General features: G+C 44.8%; 2 protein-coding genes across 3 annotated transcripts in view; one reads left to right on the top strand and one right to left on the bottom strand.

The window, feature by feature from the left end:
- Positions 1-1,617: 1,617 nt before the first annotated feature.
- REC114 (REC114 meiotic recombination protein) lies at positions 1,618-17,484 on the top strand. The gene is made up of 6 exons (XM_059481804.1): positions 1,618-1,788; positions 2,268-2,357; positions 12,379-12,462; positions 15,221-15,385; positions 16,062-16,130; positions 17,323-17,484. The coding sequence occupies exons 1-6, from the start codon at positions 1,618-1,620 to the stop codon at positions 17,482-17,484; spliced, it is 741 nt and encodes a 246-aa protein (XP_059337787.1).
- Positions 17,485-17,537: 53 nt separating this feature from the next.
- Positions 17,538-24,413, bottom strand: part of NPTN (neuroplastin) — a 45,480-nt gene continuing 38,604 nt past the window's right edge. The window contains exons 6-8 of one of the 2 annotated variants that reach the window (XM_059481902.1): positions 19,341-19,362; positions 18,959-19,032; positions 17,538-17,749 (exon numbers count right to left, since the gene is read on the bottom strand). In XM_059481902.1, coding sequence (XP_059337885.1) covers positions 18,972-19,032; positions 19,341-19,362 — 83 coding nt within the window. In that variant the 3' untranslated portion in view covers positions 17,538-17,749; positions 18,959-18,971. Of the gene's footprint in view, positions 17,750-17,794; positions 18,619-18,958; positions 19,033-19,340; positions 19,363-24,413 lie in introns of those variants that run through there. The other variant, XM_059481903.1, reaches the window with a different exon arrangement.

The raw sequence follows: 24,413 nt of genomic DNA, 5'->3' as shown, positions 1-24,413 counted from the left end.
AGTCCCAAGTCTACTGGCAAATTCTGAGCGTTTGACAAGCACAATTTGAGAAAGCCTCGTGGGGAAGCAGTGATTAGAGAAGGCAACTGGCAGCTGGGAAGCCCACGCTGAATTCCCTGTTTCATTACTGATGTCTCTGGATGACCTTGTCAAGTCATTTAATGCCTTTCTGCCTGCCTTTCCCTATCTGCAAAATGCTTAGATAAACACCTCCCCTTTGGAAACTCTGTAAAATTGTTTATTTTGGAAATAGTTCCTTGGATGCTAAACTGGCTCTCGGGTGCAGCATCAGATGAAAACCACAAGGGCCACAGGACATAAATGTCAATCTAATATTTTCTAATTAAACCGTCTAGATTAAAGCATGCAGATTAAACCATCACAGTTTAATAGGTTAACCTCATCCCTGAAGGTTTTATTTCAGATGAGACAGTAGTTATTTAATTTTATTTATATCAGCCAACACAACAACATCAATGCAAAGCATACCAGAAAAGAAAAGCGGAAAAAAATGCCATAAACTTATTTTTTTTCTGCTTAATTTGATTATTTACCCAAGTTTCATCTTGGTCAGGTGTACTGTACTGCAGTGGGCAATGCACAGAACTGGGATGGCTGAACTCATGGTGAGGGGCATTCACCAGCCCATCTGGGGCACTCCTGAATGGTGCCAGCCTCCTCTGGGCCCTCTCAATGACCTCAACCAGCTCATGCACATTTTTAATGTTAATGGGCCAAGGTATGTACTATAAACGGAATATCAAAGTGCAGTCATGTCACCATCACTCCTTGTCCAAGGGAAGTGTAGCATTACATCATTGTAGAAGCATCTAATAGCTGAAATGGGGAGGAGAGTGCAAGTTTGATTTATTAATCCAGCTGTTTGCTCAGGCTGGCTAAAACCATCACACACACTGAAAACAGCTTTATCAACAGACTTCAATTCAGGTACTACAAAAAGCCCTGTGGCAACTTTAGGAAGCGAATGCCACGAAGAAATGGAAAGGGAATTGAGAGTGTAGGACAGCGTTTTTACAGGGACTTGTCACTTTCTACCTGAGGAAGGATGCACGCTGACATCATGGCCAGGTTCCACGGGCATGTCACAGGGGCAGTGACAGACAGCAAGAGCTTCACCTCCTCGTTCTCCTCCTTGCCGCGCAGCGCCGACCGCGCTCCCTCACGCCACAAAATGGCGGCCGCGGCCTCCACGCGCCTCTCCACCTCAGCGCCGGCGGCCGGACCCGCCACATCGGCACGGCCGGGGGCTGCTTGCGAGCAGGGAGAGGCTGTAGCCACGCTGCCCTTGGAGGAGGAGAGGAAGAAGACGAAAAGGAAAGAGAAGAAGGAGAAGAAGAAGAAAAAGAAGAGAGAGCCAGCGGGTAACGCTGAGGAGAAAGAACCGACCGCCCCTCACGAGGCTGGGTCGCCACAGAAGGTGCGGCGCGAGCCCTCGCGTGCCTCGCGCTGATTGGCCAATAATTCCCGCCGCTCGCCCTCTCCTTCTTCCTATTGGCTGCTGCTTCCCGCCCAGCTCCCGCGCGCTGCCCGCCGCCGCCCCCCTCAGAGCCCTCAGAACCCTGAGCCTCCTCAGAGCCCTCAGCCCCTCAGCGCGGAATGGCGGCAGCTGGCGGCGGTCGTGGCTCCCAGCCTGGGCTGATTTCGGCGCCGGGCACCGCCGGTGACACCTCCCTCCTCGGTAGCGCCACAGTGTGGCCCTTGAAGCGCTACGCTCGCTTCCTCCCCCCGAAGGACGGTGACGAGGAGGGGCAGATCACCTCCTGGAAGGTGCTGGCGGCGCGGGGAGGTCGCTGGGACGGTGTGGGGTGACTGACTCTGCTCTGAGGCAAACACGAATAAATGAGGTCTTTCAGGTGTCTTTTTGCGAGTCTAGAGCTAAAGAAGCAATCGGGAGAGATTTTATTTCATGAGTTATTAATGACAACACATCAGAGTGTTAGTGGCCCACTTTTTTTTTATTCCTTCATTCAGCAGTAACCTGTGATATTAAAATCTAGAGATGAAGGTGGAAGAATCCAGAGGGTTGTCCCAAGTAGTTAAATCCGTATATGGAGGTGTAATTAGTGAAAAAATCATTTAATGTGCCTCCTGTCTGTGGGAGTGAAGGGCAAGTTGCATTAGTGAGATATGAATTGCACACCTGGCTTCTAACAGCAACTTTTGAGACCTTTTATTTGGCACTAGAAATGAGAACTGTAGATTCTGTGCTTGCCGAGCCAGATTTTCCTTTGTCTGTGTTTTTAAAGGTGTTTGAATCAAATGAAGAATCAGGTCCTCTTGTCCTTACCATTGTGGAGTCTGGCCATTTCTTTATTTCCCAAGGGCGAACAGTGCTGGTAAGTTTGTCATGTAGAAAGAACATTTTTCCTTCATGTTACCATCAGTATTAACTTGGTTTCTTTTCTCTGCTTCATCTTCTCTCCCACTGAGTAGGAACTGTCAATTTTGTTTTGCTCATGGTAATTCTCATGTGCTGCTTTCCCTTCACATTTATCAGAATAACACTAAATGCAGTATTTCCTGCTGATGATCCACATTTCTTCTGCAGTTCTAAAAATCTAGATGAAGAGGTAATGCTAAGTGTTGCTGATGTTGAAAGATATTTGGGGTTTTTTTTATGATTCTTCTGACTAAGAAAACAGGAAAATTTCTAAACACTGTTTAGAAATAGGTAAAATTATAATTTGCTAGATGGTCCAGCTGACTGCTTGCCAATGACCTGCTAGCATTTTAGTTTGATGATCTGGTTTATCAAAGGGTTTGGTATTTTCTATGCTGGATGATGAGATTTAACATACAACATAAGATCCTTGGAGACAAAATCCAAACTTGTGTCAACTGGTTTTCCTGTAACCTGCACTTGCTTAAGCATAACCAGCTACTAAACTAAAGATTTCAAAGTGACACCAAAAGGAACATTCTGTCTGGAAGGAGTGGGTTTGGTGCTCTGACACAGAAGACCTTGTGGAAGGTGGAATTAAGTGTGTTCATTGTATCACCAGTACTCAGTGGTGATAACGAGGAGAGCTGGCTGATAAAGGTGTTAGAAAGGTATTACAAACCACTGGAAGATGCTGCAGTGTAAAGATAGCAAAGCTTTTTTAACAACATGTATAAGAGACTGTGTTGCAGCTTTAAATATTTATAAGCTTATAAATTAGTTTTTACTGTGTCTCTTAAAGGGTCATAAACTTATAGAAATTTAAGTGTAGGGCAGAACCATGGATACCCTTGAATTTTTTGACTTGTGTATTGGGAGCATTGAATAGTTAATGCATGAGCTAACAGAGAGCTGCTACTGGGGATGGCCCTCAGCTCATTTAGTGAGGACAAGGTAAAAAGGGACTGTGGAAAGTATTTCAGCAGTTGTGTTAAAAAAAGGAAAGAGATTTTGAAAATGTGGATGGAAATGAGACTTCCTTATTGTGTTGAATAAGAAAAAGGAAAGAGGTTTTGAAAATGTGGATGGAAGTGAGACTTGCTGCCATCCCTTACCCCATTCTGCTTGGAATGGCTCAGTGCAGGATGCTCCTGTTGCTGTCAGTGGCCAGTAACTGGCATTCCTCTGGAAGTCCTTGAGATAACCATATAAAAGATAACAGCACTTCTGGTAACTAACCCAAGTGCAGAAAAGGCACAACCCAGAGCTGCAGCCCTTCAAAGGCTTGGCTGGCAAAGGCTGGATCTGGCAAGTAACAGGGCAGATAAAAGTGTGCTGTGGGGAAGGATGAGGGATCAGAAAAGCTGCTAAAAACTTGGCTGAGAAAAGCACTTTCTTGCAGCTCCTGTGTTTAGTGGCCACTGAAGCTTTCGGGCAGCTGCTTTGCTTGAAATGCCAGATGAGGAATTTTTGGGATGTATCAGGACTGTTCCAGCTTCTGTGAGACACTGAGATACTGTGGGAGCCATCACAGAGTGCAGGAGAGGTGGAACAGACATGCTTGGTAGATGTGACCAAAAAATAGCACTGAGAGTTCAAAAAAAAAAAAAAAAGTTGTTTTGGTTTATTTCAAACATTAATTTTGGCAACCTTAAAGTTGACAGACTGACATTTAGAATTTGTTCAAGAAAAGTTACATCAAGTTGGTTTGACAGCCTGTGGATTGCTTTGGGTGCAGCTTTGAGCAGGAGTATTTGGGCTGGTGGCACAGGTGTGTTCTGTGCCTGCAGGACTGAACTGGGGGGACTGGTTTATACTGGGACTGTGGGTTTCTGAGACTGGAGCAGCTGCAGTCCTCCCAACTCATCCTCTTGAGCCTACCTGAGGGGCTGAAACCCCACAAACTCCCCCTGTGCTCGTGTTCATGGGATCCCAGCAGGGTTTGGGCTGGGAGGGACCTTACAGCTCATCAGTGCCAGGGGCAGGGACACCTGCACTGTCCCCAGAGCTGCAGCCAGCCTGTTCCTGAGCACTCCCAGGGATGGGGCATTTGGCAAACTCCTCCCTGAGATAACACCAAACCACCCTGCAGTGCTGCTCAGGCTGTATTTTGCTGCAGAAATCATCAGAATTGGTTAATCCCAGTGGCTCCATCTCCCTCCAGTGCAGCTGTCAGTGCTGTCACAGAGCTGTCACAACATTTAAGCGGGCTTTGCACGACCAAGTAGAGCCCGTGCCTGGAGCCTGTCACACTCCAGATCCGCTCGCTGGGGCTCCATTGTGCTGCTCTGTCACAGGGATCATGCACAGCTCCTGCTCCACAGGGAGTGCAGCAGCTTTGGTGGCATGCTGCAGCTGCTGGCACGATGTCACTTGTGCTGTCACCTCCTCTGGCTGGCCTGGGCTGTGTCCCTTGCATTGCCAAGGTGTCCCCCACACCTGTGTGCTGCCTGACATTGAAATTCCCTCTGCTGTGCTCAGAGCTGCATCCTTCAAACTGTTGCTGCCTTGTCTTTTGATCTCCTAATCCCTGCTTTGATGTGCTCCAGGCTCCTGGTTTGAGGGAGCTGGATAACAATTATTGCAGCTTTGTACCTGTGCACAGGAACAAGATCTGGGTCACAGGGACATTTCCTTCCCATCTGCAGAACTTCAGTTTTTGTAACATTTTTATTGATGAATAATAAAAGGATTTCTTTCTCTGTTTTTCACCATGAACAACATTTGCACAAAGCTGAGAGTTGTGAAGAAAAATTTCTGTTTTCAGTATCCATAGTAGGAACAATATTCAAGTGTTTCTGACTGCTATCAAAATATTCTGCCTGTGATGGGTGTACTTACATGTTCTCTAAGTCCTTTTAATTTTATTGAAGTAGGAAAGTTAAGAAACCTTTTCCTCAGGGCCCACTGGTTCTTTTATGATCTGTTTCTAAGAACAATATTTATAAAATAGCAATAAAATACATATCCTAACAACTGTTGTTTATAATAAATACAGAAACAACTGTTTTCCTTTTGAAATGCCATCTATTCTTTGTGTAATGGAATGAAGAGGAGCTAAATGGAACTTCAGAGCATGGAACATAAAAATCTCTGATGTGTAATGCAAATTAAAGAGTGGTTTGATTTGTTTTATTTTATATTATTCTTTTTTAAACCAAATTCTTCATTTTGAATTAAATTGCAGAATGTATTTTGAGGAGCTGTTTTTGCTGCAGTGTTGTCTAACAAGACTGCATATTTGATGGTAGAAAAACCTCATTCTTGTCTACTGTAGTCAATGGAATTTTACAGGAATATCTCCACAGCATCTCTGGTAATTTCTGGCCATGCTCAAGATACATCATGTTCCATTTACCACAACTCTTATTTCCTTTCCCCTCTCTATCAACACATTATGGAAATTATATTTTGGTGTTTTATTCAGTGCAATTATTTCTGTTGCTAGAATTCATAATATCCTACAAATGAAACAAATTGAAATTGTGAGGAGGACTTACTTAATAGGATAAAATTAATCCAGAATAATTGATTTGTGACCTGATCTTTTGAAGTGTAGACTGGATGTCCTCAGTGCCCTCCTGCTCCCCTCATGACTTCCAATAAGCTTAGGGTGCAGTAGATTCTCACTCATTAATTAGGCAGGCATTCAGCAGGCATCCTCATGTTCCTGATGCTCTCTTTGCAGGGCCTGAAACTCAGGCACCAAATTTTGCAGATGAGATTCACAGCAGTGCCCTGGGCAGGGCTGCTCCCTGTGCAATAAATGAGGGCTCCTGACAGGGAGCTGGGCAGTGAGCAGGCTGTTAATGCTGCTCTGTGGTAGAGCCACAGAAGGTTGTTCTTTTATTAAAGTTTTGTTGGATTATTCAGTACCACAATTGCACTTCAACAAGCTCAATTTCAGGTTGTTTATTTCAACGTGTGCTGTTGATGTGATTGTTTTGGACAAGCTGAGAGTATCCTTCTGCACCACATTTCTATTCCATGTCAGGGGCTCCTGCTCTTTCCTTTTCTCTCGCCCCAGTTCTCATAAACCTAAGTGTGACGTTCACAGGGGTCCTAGGATGAGGGAAGAGATGAGGATTTGACTCCACGTTTCAGAAGGCTGATTTATTATTTTATGATATATATTACATTAAAACTATGCTAAAAGAATAGAAGAAAAAGTTTCCTCAGAAGGCTAGCTAAGAATAGAATAGAAAAGAATGATAACAAAGGTTTGTGTCTCAGACAGAGTCCAAGCCAGCTGGCTGTGATTGGCCATTAATTCCAAACAACCACATGAGACCAATCACAGATGCACCTGTTGCATTCCACAGCAGCAGATAATCAATGTTTACCTTTTGTCCCTGAGGCCTCTCAACTTCTCAGAAGGAAAAATCCTAAGGAAAGGATTTTCATAAAAAGATGTCTGCGACACCTAAGCTCTTAGAATGTTTATTTTTTGAGATTAGTGATGTCTGTTAATGAAGCATATTCACCCTAGAGTTTAATGTGTGCTATCAGTCTGGGAAGTACAAATTTTATACTGAGAATGAAAGAATTCATTACTGGGACACTCTGAAGAGCTTCAGCCAGCTCATCCCTGAGCATCCACTTCCCCTCTCTGTGTCACTGGGAAAAGATCCCCAGAACAACTCAGGGGTCACTGAGCTATCAGGGTGTGTGCTGAGGTCAGGGCTGTCCCCATGCAGAGCCCTGTCCTGCAGGCAGTGTCTGCACTTTGGCCAGAGCCATTCTCTGCCTTGTCCCCTCAGGGGTGGCTCTGTGTGTGCTGCATTCCCTCCCTCTGCAGCCTCCCTGCCTGTGTGCACTGTTATTGTCAGCTTGGAGATAGAGATATATATATGTATATATGTGTGTGTGTGTGTGCATGTGTGTGTGTATATATGTATATGTGTATATATATATATATATGTATATGTGTATATATATGTGTGTGTATGTGTATATGTATATATATATATATGTGTGTGTGGATGTATATATATGTGTGTGTATATATGTATATGTGTATATATGTATATGTATATATATGTGTGTGTGTGTATATGTATATGTGTATATATGTATATATATGTGTGTGTGTATATGTATATGTGTATATATGTATATATATGTGTGTGTGTATATGTATATATGTGTGTGTGTATAAATGTATATATATGTGTGTGTATATATGTATATATATGCTTGTGTATATATGTATATGTGTATATATGTGTGTATGTGTATATATATGTGTGTGTGTATATATGTATATGTGTATATATGTATATATATGTGTATGTGTATAAATGTGTATATATATGTGTGTATATATGTATATATATGTGTGTGTGTATAAATGTATATATATGTGTGTATATATGTATATATATGCTTATGTATATGTGTATATATGTGTGTATGTGTATATGTGTATATATATGTGTGTGTGTATATATGTATATGTGTATATATGTATATATATGTGTGTGTGTATAAATGTATATATATGTGTGTATATATGTATATATATGCTTGTGTATATATGTATATGTGTATATATGTGTGTATGTGTATATGTGTATATATATGTGTGTGTATGTATATATGTGTGTGTATATATATACGTGTGTATGTATATGTATATATATGTGTGTGTGTATATGTATATGTGTATATATGTATATATATGTGTTTGTGTGTATATATGTATATATGTGTGTGTATATGTATATATGTGTGTGTGTGTATATGTGTGTATATATATATATATACACATGATTAGAGTTTAAGAAGAAAAAAGGGGTTTTTATGTGTTTTAGCTTATATATGTTTAATAAAGTGTGATCTTAAGTTATTAATTATATTACAATAATGTATTAGTCCAAAGCAATGAGCATAATATAACTAAAGTTTTTATAAAATTTTATAAAATATGTATATACATTTATTTATATATGTAATTTAACTTATAAAATTGTCATTTTTTAAAATCTATTTTTATGCTAACAGTTTGGGTTTTTTCTTTGCTATAAATACACTTTAAAATCATTAATTATTATTTCTTCTATTAACTTAGCTTTGCTTACAAAGTAGCTATTAACCCCCTCCATAGTGCACACAGAGCACTCTGCTTAATGATTTCAGCCCTGTGTGTTCTCTGCCACAGTCAGGCTCAAGAACAAGATGGGAGGGTCTAGGAGATCTGGGCTCCAAAAAGGATCATGCAAAGCTTAACATCCTTTTATTCCTTACTCCTACCTCTCTGCCTTCATTGGTAGGGTTGGAAATGTTTGCAGGGACAACTCTGTGCTTCCCTCACTCTACAGGTCATCTTGTTTGGGGAGTTTTTGGGGGTTTTTTTGGTTCATGTTGGCTCTTCTGATCTTGACTCAATTTTCAAGACAGCTCATGCTGCAGAAATCAAGCCTGATGTATTTGGCCTTACTTAGATATTGGAAATAGATACAAAAATTTCTACTTCCAGGTGCGTAGTAATGAAGACTGGAGTGAAATAATGTTGGAAGTTTAATTTTCTCAACTTTATTCTACAGTCATTAATGAAGAATTTTTAAATAGAAAACTTTCTAATTTTTAAATAGAAAACAGCTTATTCTAGGAAAAAAATGTAAAATGACTGATGTATCAAGCCTGATATATTTGGCATTACTTAGATATTGGAAATAGATACAAAAATTTCTACTTCCAGATGTGTTACAATTTCTACTTCCAGGTGTTCATTAATGAAGACTGGAGTGAAATTATGTTGGAAGTTTAATTTTCACCACTTGATTCTACAGTCATTAATGAAGAATTTTTAATTTTTAAATAGAAAAATGCTTATTCTAGGAAAAATTATTAAGAATACATAACCATTTTATATCTTATTAAAACAAAATACTATAACATAAATAAAAACCAATAAGCATATCAATGTAAACAAAAATACCATTTTACAATTTAATCCCAACTTTTACCAAAAAAACAAACCAAAAACCCCATGAAGTAGCAATCCTGTGTGAAGAACACATATCAGTGTTGAGACCTCCCTAAAGAAACAGAGATAACCAACAACTAAAAACTAGAAAAAATTCCCAGAGAAAAAAGAAGGCAAAAAACCCTCAAAAATCCCTACAGACTAGTAAAAGAGTTAAAACCAAAACTAAGTAAGTCAGTTTTAGAGCTGACCTCATCCTTCTGGGGTTTAGTTTGTCTTTTTTAACACTGGTTGTGATTTAAGGGCAGACTAGATCATGTTTGTGAGCAAGAAATGCTTTTCCTCCTGAGCTATTGTTTACAGAGAGTTTGTTTGGAAACATCTGGCTCGTGCACGAGTGTAACCAGAGAAGTGATGCAAGGCTGAACTGCTGCACAAATAACATTTCTTAGCTACAGAGTCATTTTCTGTTCAGATAGGCTTGCAGTCTAACAAAACTTAGATAATCTATCCCTGTGTTGTTTAGCACCACAGGGTTTCTAAATGCTGCAATAAAAAATATTCATAAATCACACACAATACCTTCCAGCACAGCTCACAGCCCTCATTACACAGCAGGTTTCTGAATGCTGAAATGTGAAGTCAGAACAAAAGTATTTCCCAGGCAGTGCAGGATCCATGGCTGTGGGGCTGGATCAGCATTTCTGGCTCCTGCCTCGTGGCAGCTGTGGTCACATCTTCCAAAACATTTGGAAGAAACATCTTGCTTTGTTTTCCCCTTCAGCTTAATTCCACTCAGTCCTCCCTCTGAGAAACTTAGATTTTGGTCACAGATGAAGGGAAGAATTTTCCTTTGCCCCACTTTTGTTACAATTCAGTCATGGAGAACTACAGGGGTATGTGCCTGACTGAACATTGATGACCAAACTCAATGAAGTGCTGCTGTTTCTGTCTTTACATTTGGGCCCTCGTGTCCCTGCCCCGTTCCAGGCTGCGTTTTGGGGATATTCTGATTAATTTCACACTGCCCTCTGGCTTCGCCCTGCCTGGCTGCCTCAAGGGAACAGCACCGGCTCTGGTTCCCTGCTCTGCAGCCTGGTGGCAGCACCAGTGCAGAACGAACGCTGCTTTTCTCTGTGCCATCGTCCACCCAGAGCGTGTCCAGGGTCAGTGCATCACCCGTGTAATCCCAAATTCCTGCCTTGCAGCTCCCAGGCCCTGCCCCGGCACAGATCTTCCTGCCTTCGAGCAGGCAAGGGACACATTCCTTGTGTTGTTCCCTTTTGTGGCTCTGATTCACTCACCTGACTCCACACGCACTGCCTGGAGCACCCTGGCACAGTGGAAGGGGGTGGCACTGGATGAGCTTTGAGGTGCCTCTCAACCCATACCAGGCTGTGATTCTGGGAACACAGGGACAATGATTTTAAAAAGAAAATGGTTAAATTTATATTTAATCTAAATCAAATTTAGGGGTTGGAGTTGGGTAATCAGGAGTACATAAATAAAAATTCCAAATGCTGCTTTTTCCCACTTGTTTTACCTCAGGACACATAAAAGAACGTGGGAAACATCAATAAAATAGTTAGTAGGAAAATTAAACAGTGAGTACCTTCTATAATTTATTTGAAAACAGTTTTTATTTTAAGGAGACAACATTTGTTCAACCTTCATCACCAGTGAAAGGGAAAACACTGTAAAACCAGACTGAATATGGGAATAGCTATATTTAAATAAACAGTTGATGTGTCTCCAAAACAGAAACTACTTGGAATGAACAGAAGCACAAGTGGCCACAAGTTAAAGTGGCCTAGGGAGGGAATGGTTTGGAATTGCTTCACTGACAGCATTTGGGGCTTGGTTCAGCCTCTCCCCATTGCTCACCAGGTGATCTCTCCCTGTTGCTCTGACCTTCAGGCCTTTCCTGCCTTAGGGCACTGTGAGTGTGTTCAGTGCAGAGGCACCACAAGGGACTGGCCCTCGTACCTGCTGTCAGCACCTGCTTTTGCAGCCCTCAGGGCAGTTCCTCTCTCCCTCCGAGCCCAGCTCATTTGGGAATGGCATTGCCTGCTGCCTGACATTCTGGAGTCTGTCACAGCAGCTGTCTGCCATCCAGTCTGCCTTTGCTTCAACTCTTCACAGTTTTTGAGAGATTCCTCTGGGAAGTGCAGCTAGAAATCTGCATGCAGTGCTGCATGAGACTGTAGAGCCAGTGGCAGCACAGGAAGGCAGCAGTCCCTGAGGTGATTCCTGTTCCACAATAGAATGGCAGATGGTTTTGCAGCCTGGACCCACCTAACATGGATAGTGACTGTGCCAAACACCACTGGCCCTTCAGAATGTGACTTGTGGGGTTTGGCCCTTAGGACCCCTTGAAAGCAACCTGGGCTCAAGCCCTTGGTCACTGAAAGTATTGTGAGTTTGGATAAAATGGGTGCCTAATTTCCTGCAGCCCTAACACTGATTATTTGTTTGGGTTTTCCCCTGGACTTTGCTCAGTACAGGCTCAGAGTGCCTTGGGAGACACAGACCGTTGCTTTGCACTTGTTTTTCACTTTCTTGAGGTGTTTTTACAGGAGCTGAGCAGCCTGTCGAGTCTGAAGAGACTGACAGTGATGCAAGTGGAGTATAAAAACATCTTTATCCAATTAAGGAAGCTGCTGCTGGATTCCCTGAGTGCCACCTGGAGCCGGGGCCTCCGCGGGGCTGGGATCCAGCGGGGCTGCGCCATTCCCCGGCTTCGCCTGCCCTCTGCTGCCCTCCCGGGCAACTTCAGCGCTCACAGCGCCACTCGCAGCTGCTTTATTCTGCCTTTCGGGGCCTTCCACAGCATGCACAAATGTAAATGTACAGAGAGATGGAAATCACAACATACTTCCACAGTGTTGTTACTGGATTTAATCCCTGGAGTGGTAAAACTTTCACAGTGCAGCTGTTTGACAGCTCCAAAACTACATAACTGCAGTGACTGATCCTCATTAGGGCTTTAATTACATCACACAACTAAAACATGTGCTCCTGAGTGCTGCTGTTTTGTGCTTTATTTCAGGAAGGCTTTTCCCTGATCGATTCCCACAAGTGGCTGAAGATAGTGAGGAGAGCAGAGTGCCTGCTGCTCCAGGCACAGGCCAAGGTGAGCTGAGCTGCTTCCAACATCCCTAACATGTTACAGAGATGGAGGAAATCTCTCCCTTTTAGCTAAATTAACTAGAAGGTGTTAATTACCTATGTAAATTAGAATATATTTTTGACTCTAGATACTAAACAAGAATAGATTAAATATTGATATCTTTTATAACTAACTGCTAATACTCAGTTTTTAGACTGCTCTCTCAGAGTTAGCTGCTAAAACAGCCAGACTGGTTTTATTTCCCACTCTATCTGCCATAGCTAACAAAAAGATGAAGCAAATCTTTTCCAAGATTTTTCTGAGTCAGACTGCACTTCAGCAAACAAACTCTCTAACCAAGCAGTAACTGAGGCATTTTGTGGCCCCTGGCCCAGCAGCAGGTGGTGGTTAAGGCGTTTGGTACTCAAGGAAACAAAATGGACATGGGTTTCTGGTCAGCCACTCAGCTCTCCTGATGGAAAGTGGTTGGTTTGCCTTTAAGTAATCAAACAGCACTTTTTTCTTACCAATTTATGTAAAAATCTCAGGGTTTTTTATTCTTAGATGAACGCTGATACTCTGTAAGTACCTTCATGTTTTAAATTCATGGTTTATGCCTGAAACCAAAACACCTCTGCACTCTGCTTTCTATCAGCTTGTTAAAAACCTGGCAAACCTGAAGGCAGCTGGGGCAGGAATTAGTTCTGATGAACCTGCAGGCCGTTCCTTCCCAGTTACCAGAGCCAGTCCCCCAGTGCAGCATCAGGGGATTCTGCTGCTCCTCAACAAGACAAAACCAACATCACACTCAGAGCCAGGTTTCAGCAAAGTGCTGAGGGGCACCTCAGGAAAGGAAGAATTTTAACAGCCTGAAATTAATTTGGTGCATCGCAGTGTTTACTTACCATAAATCCACACAACTTCAACTGCAGTGGTTTTACCACACAGCTTCTCTACTTCATATCCTAGCAGTGGATGCAGCTTCTGTGCTCATCTTTATGATAAATTTCTGGTTTATCTTGTACTCCTTGTTTTTTGTAAGTCATTAATATTGCATTTACAGTGCAACTTGCTCATCACTTCAAATATGGCTTCAGTAGGGCACTGTGGCTCTTAGCCAGCACAAGATTAATCTTCTTAATAATTTTGCAAGAAATAATTTCCCTTCATATTGTTTTCCTTGAGCTCATCCCCCCCAGCCCAGCATGGAAGAGGTACAAATGTAATGATTCCACGACATCAGGGGTCTTTAATACTTCAGCTTCTGTGTGGTTCAGGTGTGACTGCCCAGTCCTCAGTTTATGCTATAAACCTTGACATATCACAGCTCTCTTTCCACTAAGGAACAATGTTTAATTTTCAAAGTCTACTGTTGTTTATGAAGCGCAAACTAAAGTATTTACCAGTCCTTGTGAGAAACCCAAGGGAGTCCAAATAGTCCAGCCCCAAAATTAATTTGGGGATCTAAACAAGCAAGTGCTCTTTGAAAGTGTCCTGAGGAAACTCCAGCCAAGTTCCTGTTGTGAAATCAGAACTCACCTGGCTGGCATTGCCTGGCTCTGGGAGGCTGCCCCAGTTCCTTAATTAATGAGGGCAAATCCAGCTGGGCACTGGCAATGAGTGCCACACTTCACATTAGTTTGACATTTTCCCCTTTAGGAAGCACTGAGCCAGGCTTTTGTGCTTACCCTGCCCTAAAAATCTTTTTATGGGATTCAAACATCTTCAAGCAGCAGGCATGTAAACACAGGGGCTGTCAGCAAGAGCTGCCTCATCTGTGAGACAGGAGCTTTAAAGTGAGAGGTGTCCTCGTGTTCCAGCAGGGTGGGATTAAAATGGGCATTGAAAATGGGGCTGACACTGGAACCTCAGGAAGATGGAGACCTAAATAAGCCAGGCTGGGCCAAGGAGAATTTACTGCTTTTCTAGTACTTCAGGTTTTTTAAAACTGAAATTTCAAGGTCAAACAGAAAGTTCTATTAATTCACTCTCTAAACACTGAATATGCACCTCCCTTACGTCAGCTCCAGGTGCTTAGGCCAAGCTTATCACACAGCAGAGACTCCATCCCCATTTCAGGGCACTTTGCTGAACCTGGGGCACTTATTAAAAATACCAATTATGGTACAGCCCAACAACCTACTCTGGGAGGGTCAGAGCTATCTGGCAGTTTTCAATAATTTTTAGTATCATTTTACTCTTTGAAGTAATGCATTGAATTTCCTGCACTCCTTTCAACATGCCAGTTTCTGTTCAAGGAACATTTAGGTGAGAGCCAAAGTGAATGTGTTGGTTTAGCTCCACACAGGAGCAGGCAGACCAGAAACATAAATCCTCACTGGAACCTGCATTCCCAGAATTTCTAGTCCAGATCCAGAGTTAACTTCTGCTTACTCTTGTGTCATTTTTTGTCACAAATAACTGTGCAGAGCTGGCACACCTTACAGGACACTACCTGCAGCAACAATAAAACTTCATTTTCTTGCTATGTATAAAAGCTGAGTCCTGGCCAGGCTTGCCCACTTGGCTAAACCTAGAATTAGTGACAGGTGGCCTTGCATCACTCACCCTTTTCTTGCATATTTTTACCTGATTTTCAAATCAGCAATCACAGTCTTCTGGTTAAGCTGCTGGGAAAAACTGAAAATACAGCAATTTGTTTTTAAATTGGCACAGTTATCCACAAAGCCATTGCCTTCTTCCCAACTCCAGCAAGCATGGATTTACTCTGAGCAGCTGGAGGGGGCTCCGGGCTGATTTGCTCTCCCTGTGTTCCGAGCAGAGCGAGTGCCGCATGTTCCGCGTGCAGTTCGGAGGCAGCTGCAGGGAGGAGGTGCAGGAGCACTGCAGCAGCTGTGTCCACAAGCTCAGGCAGTTCCTGCCCGTGCAGGGGGCTGAGGAGCAGAGCCCCAGCCAGGACAGCCAGGCCATGGACACCGAGCACGCAGTAAGTGAGCACACACACCCACAAGCACTCACTTCTGCCTGCCAGAGCTGCATGTGAGGAGCTTCTCACAGCTCTGAGACTGGCTGCATCAAATGGGAGTTGGGAAATTGGACAGGGCAAAAAATGGTCAGAGGCACCAAGTAACCCTGGCTCCTGGCTCTTTTCTGTGTGCTCCTGCTTTGCAGTGGCAGTAGCTGCTACAACTGCTTATTCACAATTTAACCTAACCTGGCACATCTAAAAGCCATCTCAGGAGGAACAGAATGTTTCCCCTCTCCAAGTCCTGAGATAACAGGAAAAAGGCAAAGACAAACAGCATTTTCCAGGGTGATTATTCCAAAATCTCTGCTCTCTTGAGTATTGGATCCATGGAAAAGAAGCAGTGTGTTCTTGTGAGCATCCATCCAAAACGTTCTTTGAAGTTACTCTTAGCAAGTTGTTTGTGACTTCAGTTTAGCCATGAGCTAACAGGCCTGTAGTTAAACTGTCATGTCTTTCATTTTTAAAGACTGGAGCAGATGTGCATGCAGGTTCCATAAAAAGATGTCATTTTACTGCAGAAGGTAGCTGAGCACATTCCCTTCCCGTCAGTGCTAAAAATGGAACTGCTTCCCCCCCTGCACATACCCACACTCTGCTTGGTAACAAGCCTTTATTTGCATTTGGTATTTTCTAGCCAGATGAGCCTCTCCCAGACTCCTGCACAAGCCTTGGAGAAAGAAGATCTGTAGCACAGCTTGCACAGGTAAAAAACAAACATCCTCTGTTTAGAGTATGTAACTGAGCCTGAGAATGAGCTGTCTCAGATTCCATCTGGGAAATGCCTTCCCTGAGCATTGAGATGCCATCATCTACACCAGCAAAACATTGAGTCTGTGTAATGATCCAGAGCCAGGGAATCAGCAGCAAAACAAGGTGTTGGGTGGTGTAATCACCCCATCTGAATAGGAACAAATGACACACTGAGAGCAAAGAAATACCCAGAGGCAATATCCAAATGAATGGCTCTGGCACTGGTTTGACTCTGCAGATCAGAGCTGAAGCCTGCAAATATCAATCAAGGAATCACAGAATATCCCATCTAACCCTGCTCTGGCAGTGGGAACCCATTCTCCTTTGTCCCCAGTCCCTCTCCATCTCTCTGGGAGCCCCTTTAGGCACTGACAGGGGCTCTGAGGTTCCCCTGGACCCTTCTCAACCCCAACCCACAGCAAAGCATCCCCATATTCCATGGACAGCTTCACTGAGCAGTCCTGGGTAAATACCTGGAAGTCAACTATTGCTTATTTACTGGAATTCAGGCCAGTGCAGAAGCAGGTGAGCAGCAAACTCTGCTCTTTTCTGGTTTTGTGCAGTTCCTTCTCTGTATGTTCCTTACCCTTCTTTCGTAGTCACTGGCTGAGCACAGAATCCCAGAGTGGGATGGACTGGAAGGGACTTCAGAGGTCACCTCATTCCAACCCCAGTGCCACGATGCCCAGAGTTGTCCCACCACCATGGGAAAAAGCTGGGAGAGGGGATTAAACAGGGATGAAAAGGAAGTTTTAACATAAAAGCTCCATACTTCTAAAAAACATGTGGCTAAATGAAAAGCTTGCAAGTGCACGCTTGGTTATCCCTACACATCCATGAGGCAGCAGGTACAGCTGATACAGAGTGTACAGTGATTACAGAATGGATACCCAGCAAGAACCACAGTACCCAGGAATTGGCATTTCCAGGGTCCATTTCCAACTGAAACACTTGCAGTGTGAAAGATACACTGGAATCACACCTGAGCGTCAGAGAAAAGCTCACACACAGAGATCCCAGCTGTCTGGTGGCACTCCAAGAGCACCAAACCCAGGCAGCTCCCTGTTCCTGCAGCAGCAGGAGGGCTGGGCTGTGGCTGTGTCCCTGTGTCCCACTCTGGGCCCTTTCCCACCTTCCATTGGCAGTGGGTGCTGCGGCAGCGGCCGGAGATGCCCCCGGTGCTGCGGCAGCCGGCCTGGAGCGCCCGCGAGCTGGGAACCTTCATCCGCCTGTGCCTCATGGACCAGCACTTCCCTGCCTTCGTGGAGGACGTGGAGAAGGAGCTGCACAGGCTGGCCAAGGAATAGGCACACCTGGAACCTCAGCTCTGCTGATTAAAGGTTCAATAACAATGCCTACAGCGGTTTTTGTCGGTGTTTTATTTTTAAAAACAGGTGAATCCACTTTTTATACATCATTGCACTTCAACAAATACACAGAACACGAGTTCATGCAGCTACAGTTACGCACATCATGAGAACCCTGGTAGGTCTATTTCTACAATCTTTAAATCATGAGAAATTACAGTGTCAAACTAAAGAGGAATAACTAGTTGCATAGAATATTACCATGCTGTAACATTTCATCATTTAAACAAAACAAAACAAAAAAAAAAAAAAAAAAAAAAAAGAAAATTATAAAAGTTTGCCTGAATTGAATGTACAAGAATATGTCGAACACATCAGTGCAAAAGGATTTGAGAATTTACATGAGTTAACAAAAAAAAAAAAAAAATCACTTAAAAAGCAATCATATATATATATTTATAAACTGAAGGTTTGTTTTTGTTTCCAACTGCATCCCACCACCACCAGCAGCCCCTGGCACCACCCAGCCCCAACGCCCAACAGGACACCCCGCGCTCCATGGTTAAAGCCCTTAAGGAAATTCCAATGTCCCTGCTGTGAGCACTGGCCCGGCATCACTCCCTCTTTCCAGCCATACAGTAAGGAATGAATATCAGCAGCTTCAAAATGAACCACAACGACTTCTGGTTTCCCCTCCCCCAAATATAAATATATACTGTATATATCTTTAAGTTTTGCTGTACTTTACAAAAGAAGTCTCACTAGATGGCAGCGGTGCGGTTTGAGCGGTGCCGAATTTAACAGCTACAGGAAGTAAAAAACAGCGCATGCGTGAACCCGCCTGGCTACTGCTCGTGTAAAGAGAGGAAAGGAGGAAAAAAAAGCAACATTCACAGCACATCAAGCCCAAAAGAGTTTACACCTTCTACACGGAAGCATTATTAAAATTCATCTGGCTAGGTCATCCTTGCAGGAGAGGCTAAATAAGGCATGCGTTAGACAGTCATATTGTTGCTCACTTGGAAAGGAAAGAAAAAAAAAGAAATCAGACAGAACTGGAGTTCTAGAACCAAGAGTTCCAACCCTTAAATTTAGCAGGTCATATTGCCATCAGTCTCTCAGAAACTTAAAGCTCTAAAAAAGAAACGAGAAAGAGGTGCTAGTCAATGGTGAACAGCGCGAGCCGCCGCAGCCTGCAACCCCCGCGCTCCCACCGGGGCTCCCGACAGCCCCAGCTCCACCTTTTAGGGAAATCAATCAGGAGGGCTCGGCAGCCTTGCCCACATTTTAGCAAGCAGGGCCTTAAACCCCCCGCCTGTCTGAGGAAATCAATGACTGGTGCCCACCCGTGGTCCCTGAGGTGCAGCAGGAATGTTTAATGTTTAATGCAGGGAACGCTTTGCGGCTGCCCCCCAGCACTGAGGGCAGGAGGGCTGGGCCTGCCCGCTCCCAGCCGGGCGCAGGCAATACTTACATGATGAGCATTTTTAATTTGTGTTTCTCTGACGTAAGTTTTTGTCTTTGTGATTGTTTGTAGAATTGGTTTTCCTGCAGAAAGGGATGGGAGAGAAATGCATCAAAAATCAGTCACAGGTACAGGGAAAATGAACATAATTGTTACTTCATTAGGCAGCATTTCAATCTTCCTCCCTTCAACACAGTTTTAGCCTATGTATTTTAGCCCAATATTTGTTTTCTAGCAAGATGTTGCTTTTCTTTCCTCCGGTGCTAAGAAACGCACCAGACGGCCCAACACCATCTGTAATGTCACATGCAATATCAATCCTATGATTTATCACCTCCCACAACCCCCCAGATTATCCCAAAGAGGATTTTTTTCCCAAAAACACACTTACATTGGCCCAGCTGGTTCATCATCTGCAGCAAGCATCCCGAGGCACCAGGGAGAGACAAGGGAAGGAAAGAAAAAAAGAGTCAGTGTTTGTAGGGGGCCACAAGGAGCAGCAAAGTGATCTATCTACAGCATCAAAGGCCATTCCAGTCGGGAGTGCAAGGATCATGGAGTTACTGCTCTGGGTTCGGGTTTAATGGCAGGTATGTTGCTTCAATGGGTTTAGTTAACACTTGGAATGCTGGTCATGAAGGACTGCAACTGTAGCGGACAGATTGGTGCAACATGATCAAGACTCATCTTGTCCCCAAGTTCCAGTGTTTCAATCTCATAAAAAATAGATGAGGAGACAAACCAACGGTTCAGTTGTAAAATCCTGCTGGATGTTTGCTTGCATTGACTTTTTTTTAATATGCATTTTAATTTTTAAGCTGTTTTTCCACTGCTGATGGGTAACTCCTGGTATATACCCCAGAGGATACATACCCCACACTCATCTTTCCCCACGGATGAAACAACCTCTACATTCCCCATTTTTCTCAATGTTTAATTAGAAGGGACCAGGTTAGGAGAAGGCTGAAGGGGAACACTCGATTCCAGGCCCAACCATGGTCCCTGGGCAGCAGCATCCAGTGTCACCAGGAGGAGTCAGGGTGCTGGGACACCTCTGGACACACTTCAGCTGCAGAGGACTGACAGCATGTCCTGCCCATGGTCCTTGGCAAAACTCATTTAGGAACTGGCAGGGGGCAGGGAATCTGCCAATGAGGAATGTTTCATATCAACTCTCACGACCAATTGGGCTTTGTTTTGGAATTCTCAAACACCATTTTCACCCACGCTGTAGTACAGAAGACAAAAATGCATTTACACAACAGTACAAGAGTCAATCCAGGAGCCTAATGCTCCCACAGATGGATTTTGGGGGGACCAATTCAGGCCCTGCTGGTTTTGGCACTTGACAGTTGCCGTTCCCACCTCGTGCTGGAGGGATTTTTCAGGGAAGTCTTTGAGAAACTCTCAGCAGGATTCCACAAGGGTGCTTAGTGCACATGAAGCAGTTATGGAAATTACAGTCTTACAGTGTAGGCATCCGCATGAGCACACGCCAGGAGTAATGTCAGGCAGAGGGGACATTACTCCACCTGGGCCCTCGAGGCAACGGAGAGGCAAAGCCACCGCTAGCACAGACAGTGACCAGAACAGAAAATACTTCAAAAATAAAGAACTAACCACAAACCAAGAGCTTTACAGCCAAAGTAACAGACTAGCGACACACCAGTGTCCACAGAATTCCAGTACCAGCAACAGTAACTATCGGACACGGTACAGAGAACTGGGACTAGGAAGGACAGCCAGACATCAATGTGCTGTTGTATATACAGTGAGATATACAGAGACACATCAGGTACTCGAACACAAAGCACAGCAGAGGAATCTATGGCTTCCTTCCACAAACATCTCTGGGAACCAAGGATCCGAGAGCTCCAGGTGGGACAGCGAGCCTGGCCCCGAGGCCAGCGCTGCCCCTGAGACCCAACTCGGCTCCAACAAGCACCATCCACTGCTTTGGGAGTTTGTTTGGCTGGACTTCAGCAATAGCAAACTGCACCGTGGACATTCGCTACAAAATAACCTTTATCCCTTCTCTGCTCAAAGATTTAAATGCCCGCTTCAGATAAGCAAGTTTGTGTTGTCAAAAGTAATAATAAAAAAAAATTTTAAAAAGCAGCTTTAAATTGATAAAGGCTGCCATTGGTGATTCCTCACAAAGACCCCACAAAAAAGCCTACTGGGAATACTCTATTTGGTGGATCCCCACGACTCCTCCCTGTCCCATCTCTAAGCTAAACCACAGATAAAAAGACCAAGGGAAATTCCCAGTCAGCTGCTAAGTGCTGGCAAAGCATCCCCAGTACAGTACAGACACAGACCGAACCCTCAGCGAAACCAGGGGCAACAGAACAACAGAAAAACCAGTACAAAATCAGACTAAAGAAAAGGTTCAAAACAGCAAACTGAAATCCAAATTAGTTGTGAACGTGAATGAGGAAGTTTTCAAGAGTGTTAACGTCATGACTTGTGCGTTGTATAGACTGAAGCGGAGGTTAAACAAACTCCAAAGCATGCAGAGCTCTCACTTACCACCATTTTTTAAGGGTATGATGCAATTGAAGGGGGAAAAAAAAAAAAGAAGTCATAGTAACCGACAAGATCAATTATCACCCAAAGCTTTAATGCCACAGCCCTGCTCTAGGACAGTCAGCAGCACCTATGCACAGAAAGGTCCCCCAGCACTGGGAGCAGCCACTGAGCTCCTCCTGCAGCACCTGCCCTGGCACTGGGATCTCCACAACCCCCCTGCTCAGAGCACAGCAATAACCCCACAGGCAGGCCTTTCCTCAGGGCATGGAGTGACCTGCTTCATGGGCTCCCAAAACTGCACATTCTGAGCCAAAATGGGAGAAGTGCTGCTTGGCTTAACACAGGTAATCAATCCCTGCAGGCAGAAATAGCTGGGAATTAAAACTGGAAGATGATGACAAGTAGATCTCCCTTAGCTCCTCTACTTGGATGGGAATGTGTTTTGTGGCCCCCCCTCTGATTTTCAGCCTTAATTTACAGGCATTTTGTATGTCACTCAGTTTCTTTCACCGCCTTTGGAAAGCTACAGGGTATATTTTTAGTATCAAATTAATCCTGGGTAGCATCTTGTGACTGGAGAAGTTAAAAATGAAACACTAACGGCTTCTTCCAGCACTAAGATTCCAATTTTTGCTTCTGAAGGGATTCTACATCTCAGCTCATGCTTTAAAATCTGGAAAGAATCAATCCCAGCCTGGTTTGGGTTGGAAGGGACCTTAAAGCCCATCCAGTGCCACCCCTGCCATGGGCAGGGACACCTTCCACTGTCCCAGGATGCTCCAAGCCCTGTCCAGCCTGGCCTTGGGCACTGCCGGGGATCCAGGAACAGCTCAAAGCTCTGAAGGAGCAGCCAGAGCCTGTGACAGCTCAGGGTCCTGTGTCCATTCCCACTGGGATACAGCAATCCTGCTGGGAACAGCTGATGGATATGGCCTCACTCTGTACCTGCCTCACCCTGACAAATTTAAAGTGTAGGAGAGAAAGATGTGCATAGAAGGGAAAAAAAGCCCCACCAAAATCACTGGTTACAAAAGGTAAATAGTTGCAGTTAAAACAGTTTGTTTCTTTCAATTACTTACAGTAATAGCAGGAACAGGGAAAGTCAAGAAAAAAGCAAAAGAGGGTTAGAAAGAATGTGGGGATTGGGATGGAGCTTCTGCAGAGCCAGGAGAGGAAACACATTTAGGGGAAGTCTTTGGATTAGGCTGAGGAATGAGAGGGGAAGAAGGAAAAGGGACGTGTTATAACCCAGTCACCCCAGGGCTATGGATTTCCAAGTACAAACCACTCCCATTCCTGTGGGGAATGGAGCCAAGGGGTTTTACCTTCTACTTACCCCAGAAACACCCTTTAAGCCAGGGGCTGTGCTGATTTTAGACTATGGGATGCAACAACAGCAGAAAACCCTTCCTTTAGGAACTCTGCTAGGCTACCCTCAGCTGGTGCTGGCTGAGCTATGGAAACCAAGCAGCTCAGGCTGTACTACAGAGAACAAAGCCATTCCCCTCTCTCCCTGCCCAGGGCAGCACCCTGGCATTCCCTGCTGGCACCTCCTCCCCTGGGCATGCAGCCACGTGCCAGGGCATGCCAGCTCATGCAGCTCTGACCCCCAAAGCCATGGAAGCTGCCCCTGGCCAGCCCCCTGTGGGTGTGCCAGCCCCCTGTGCTTGCTCTCTGGAACAGGGAGCGAGCTGGACGCTGCCTTGCCAGGTGTAAGGCAGGTCAGAACTGACGTTCTGAGAGGATGCAGGAATTCAGTCGGAGAAGATGCAGGAATTCAAGCGCCATCTGCCCTCCCTTCCTCCTTCCAGCACGGGATTTGGGTGTGCTGGGAGAATATCCACAGCAAACCTGCTCCAGGCACCACCCCCTGATGCCACTGCTTTGGTGGGAACAGGGATTTCATAGGTGCAATGTTCCTTTTCCTGCTCTCCAGCAGCAGGAAAAGAATCAAGTCCCAAATCAGAGTCCTGAGAAGGAGGAAACATCAGCCAAGGAGCTCCTGAGCAGCCCTGGCCTGAGGCACACCAAGCAGCTCACGGACACACAAAGCCAGGTCCATGCAAAACCAAGGCCTGCAGTCAGGAAATGCCAAAGTTAAAGGAGTGTCCCTGCTCTGCCAGCATGGCAGCGCCTCCAACAGAGGGAACCTTTACACTGAACTGCTCCAAGTGTAGCCAGGAGCCCATCACCCTCCCCAGCCTCCCATGGGCACGGTGAGCCAGGGCACGGGAAGCCTGTAGAACATGGAGATCTGAGGGAAAGGGAAACATTCAATTGTTTCTTTGCGCTGGCCAGGCAGAATTTCCAGGTGCTGGGGAAAAAGTTCCAGAGGTCTGAGGGATCCTCTCACCCAGAGAACACTTCTGTCCCATCAGTCACGTCCCTCAGGACTAACTGGGCACTTGTGCTCAGCACCAGGCTGGTCTCACCTGAGAGCTGACCCAGCACACCCCAAACATTGTCATTTGTGCAGGTTTAACTGAGCCAGCCCTAAAGTATCACCTGGGCACAGCATGAGGTGAGAGCTCATCGTGGGCACCTGCGGCTCCCAGCAGAATGCAAAACCAGCAGCTCATCCTGCACTGCCCCAGTCAGGAGCCAAGGTGTGCTCCAGCAGTTCATTAACAGCTCCTTCTGCTCCAAAACCCTTTGGTTTTTTTCCTCCACCCTGAGGAAGTGGGTTTTCCACAGGAAGTGGCCTTGTTTAGCAGCACTGGTTTTCTCCTCCTTAGGAGTGGTCTGAGTAAGCCACACTTCCAGTTCTCTGTGCACTCCTCTCAGCAGGCCAGATGGTGGCCAGGCCATCAGAGGACTCCTGAGGGACAGTGGCAGACACCCTGAGGTGGACGTGTGGCACCTGCAGAGTGGGGACACACCACAGGTCCAACACCTGCACCCAGCCCTTGGGATCTTTACAGAGATCTGCAGC

This window comes from Ammospiza nelsoni, chromosome 14 (assembly GCF_027579445.1).
Source record: "Ammospiza nelsoni isolate bAmmNel1 chromosome 14, bAmmNel1.pri, whole genome shotgun sequence".
NCBI classification, from domain to species: Eukaryota; Metazoa; Chordata; class Aves; order Passeriformes; family Passerellidae; genus Ammospiza; species Ammospiza nelsoni.
Note: the sequence above shows the minus strand (reverse complement) of the source record. Positions and strands in the feature narration are given on the sequence as shown.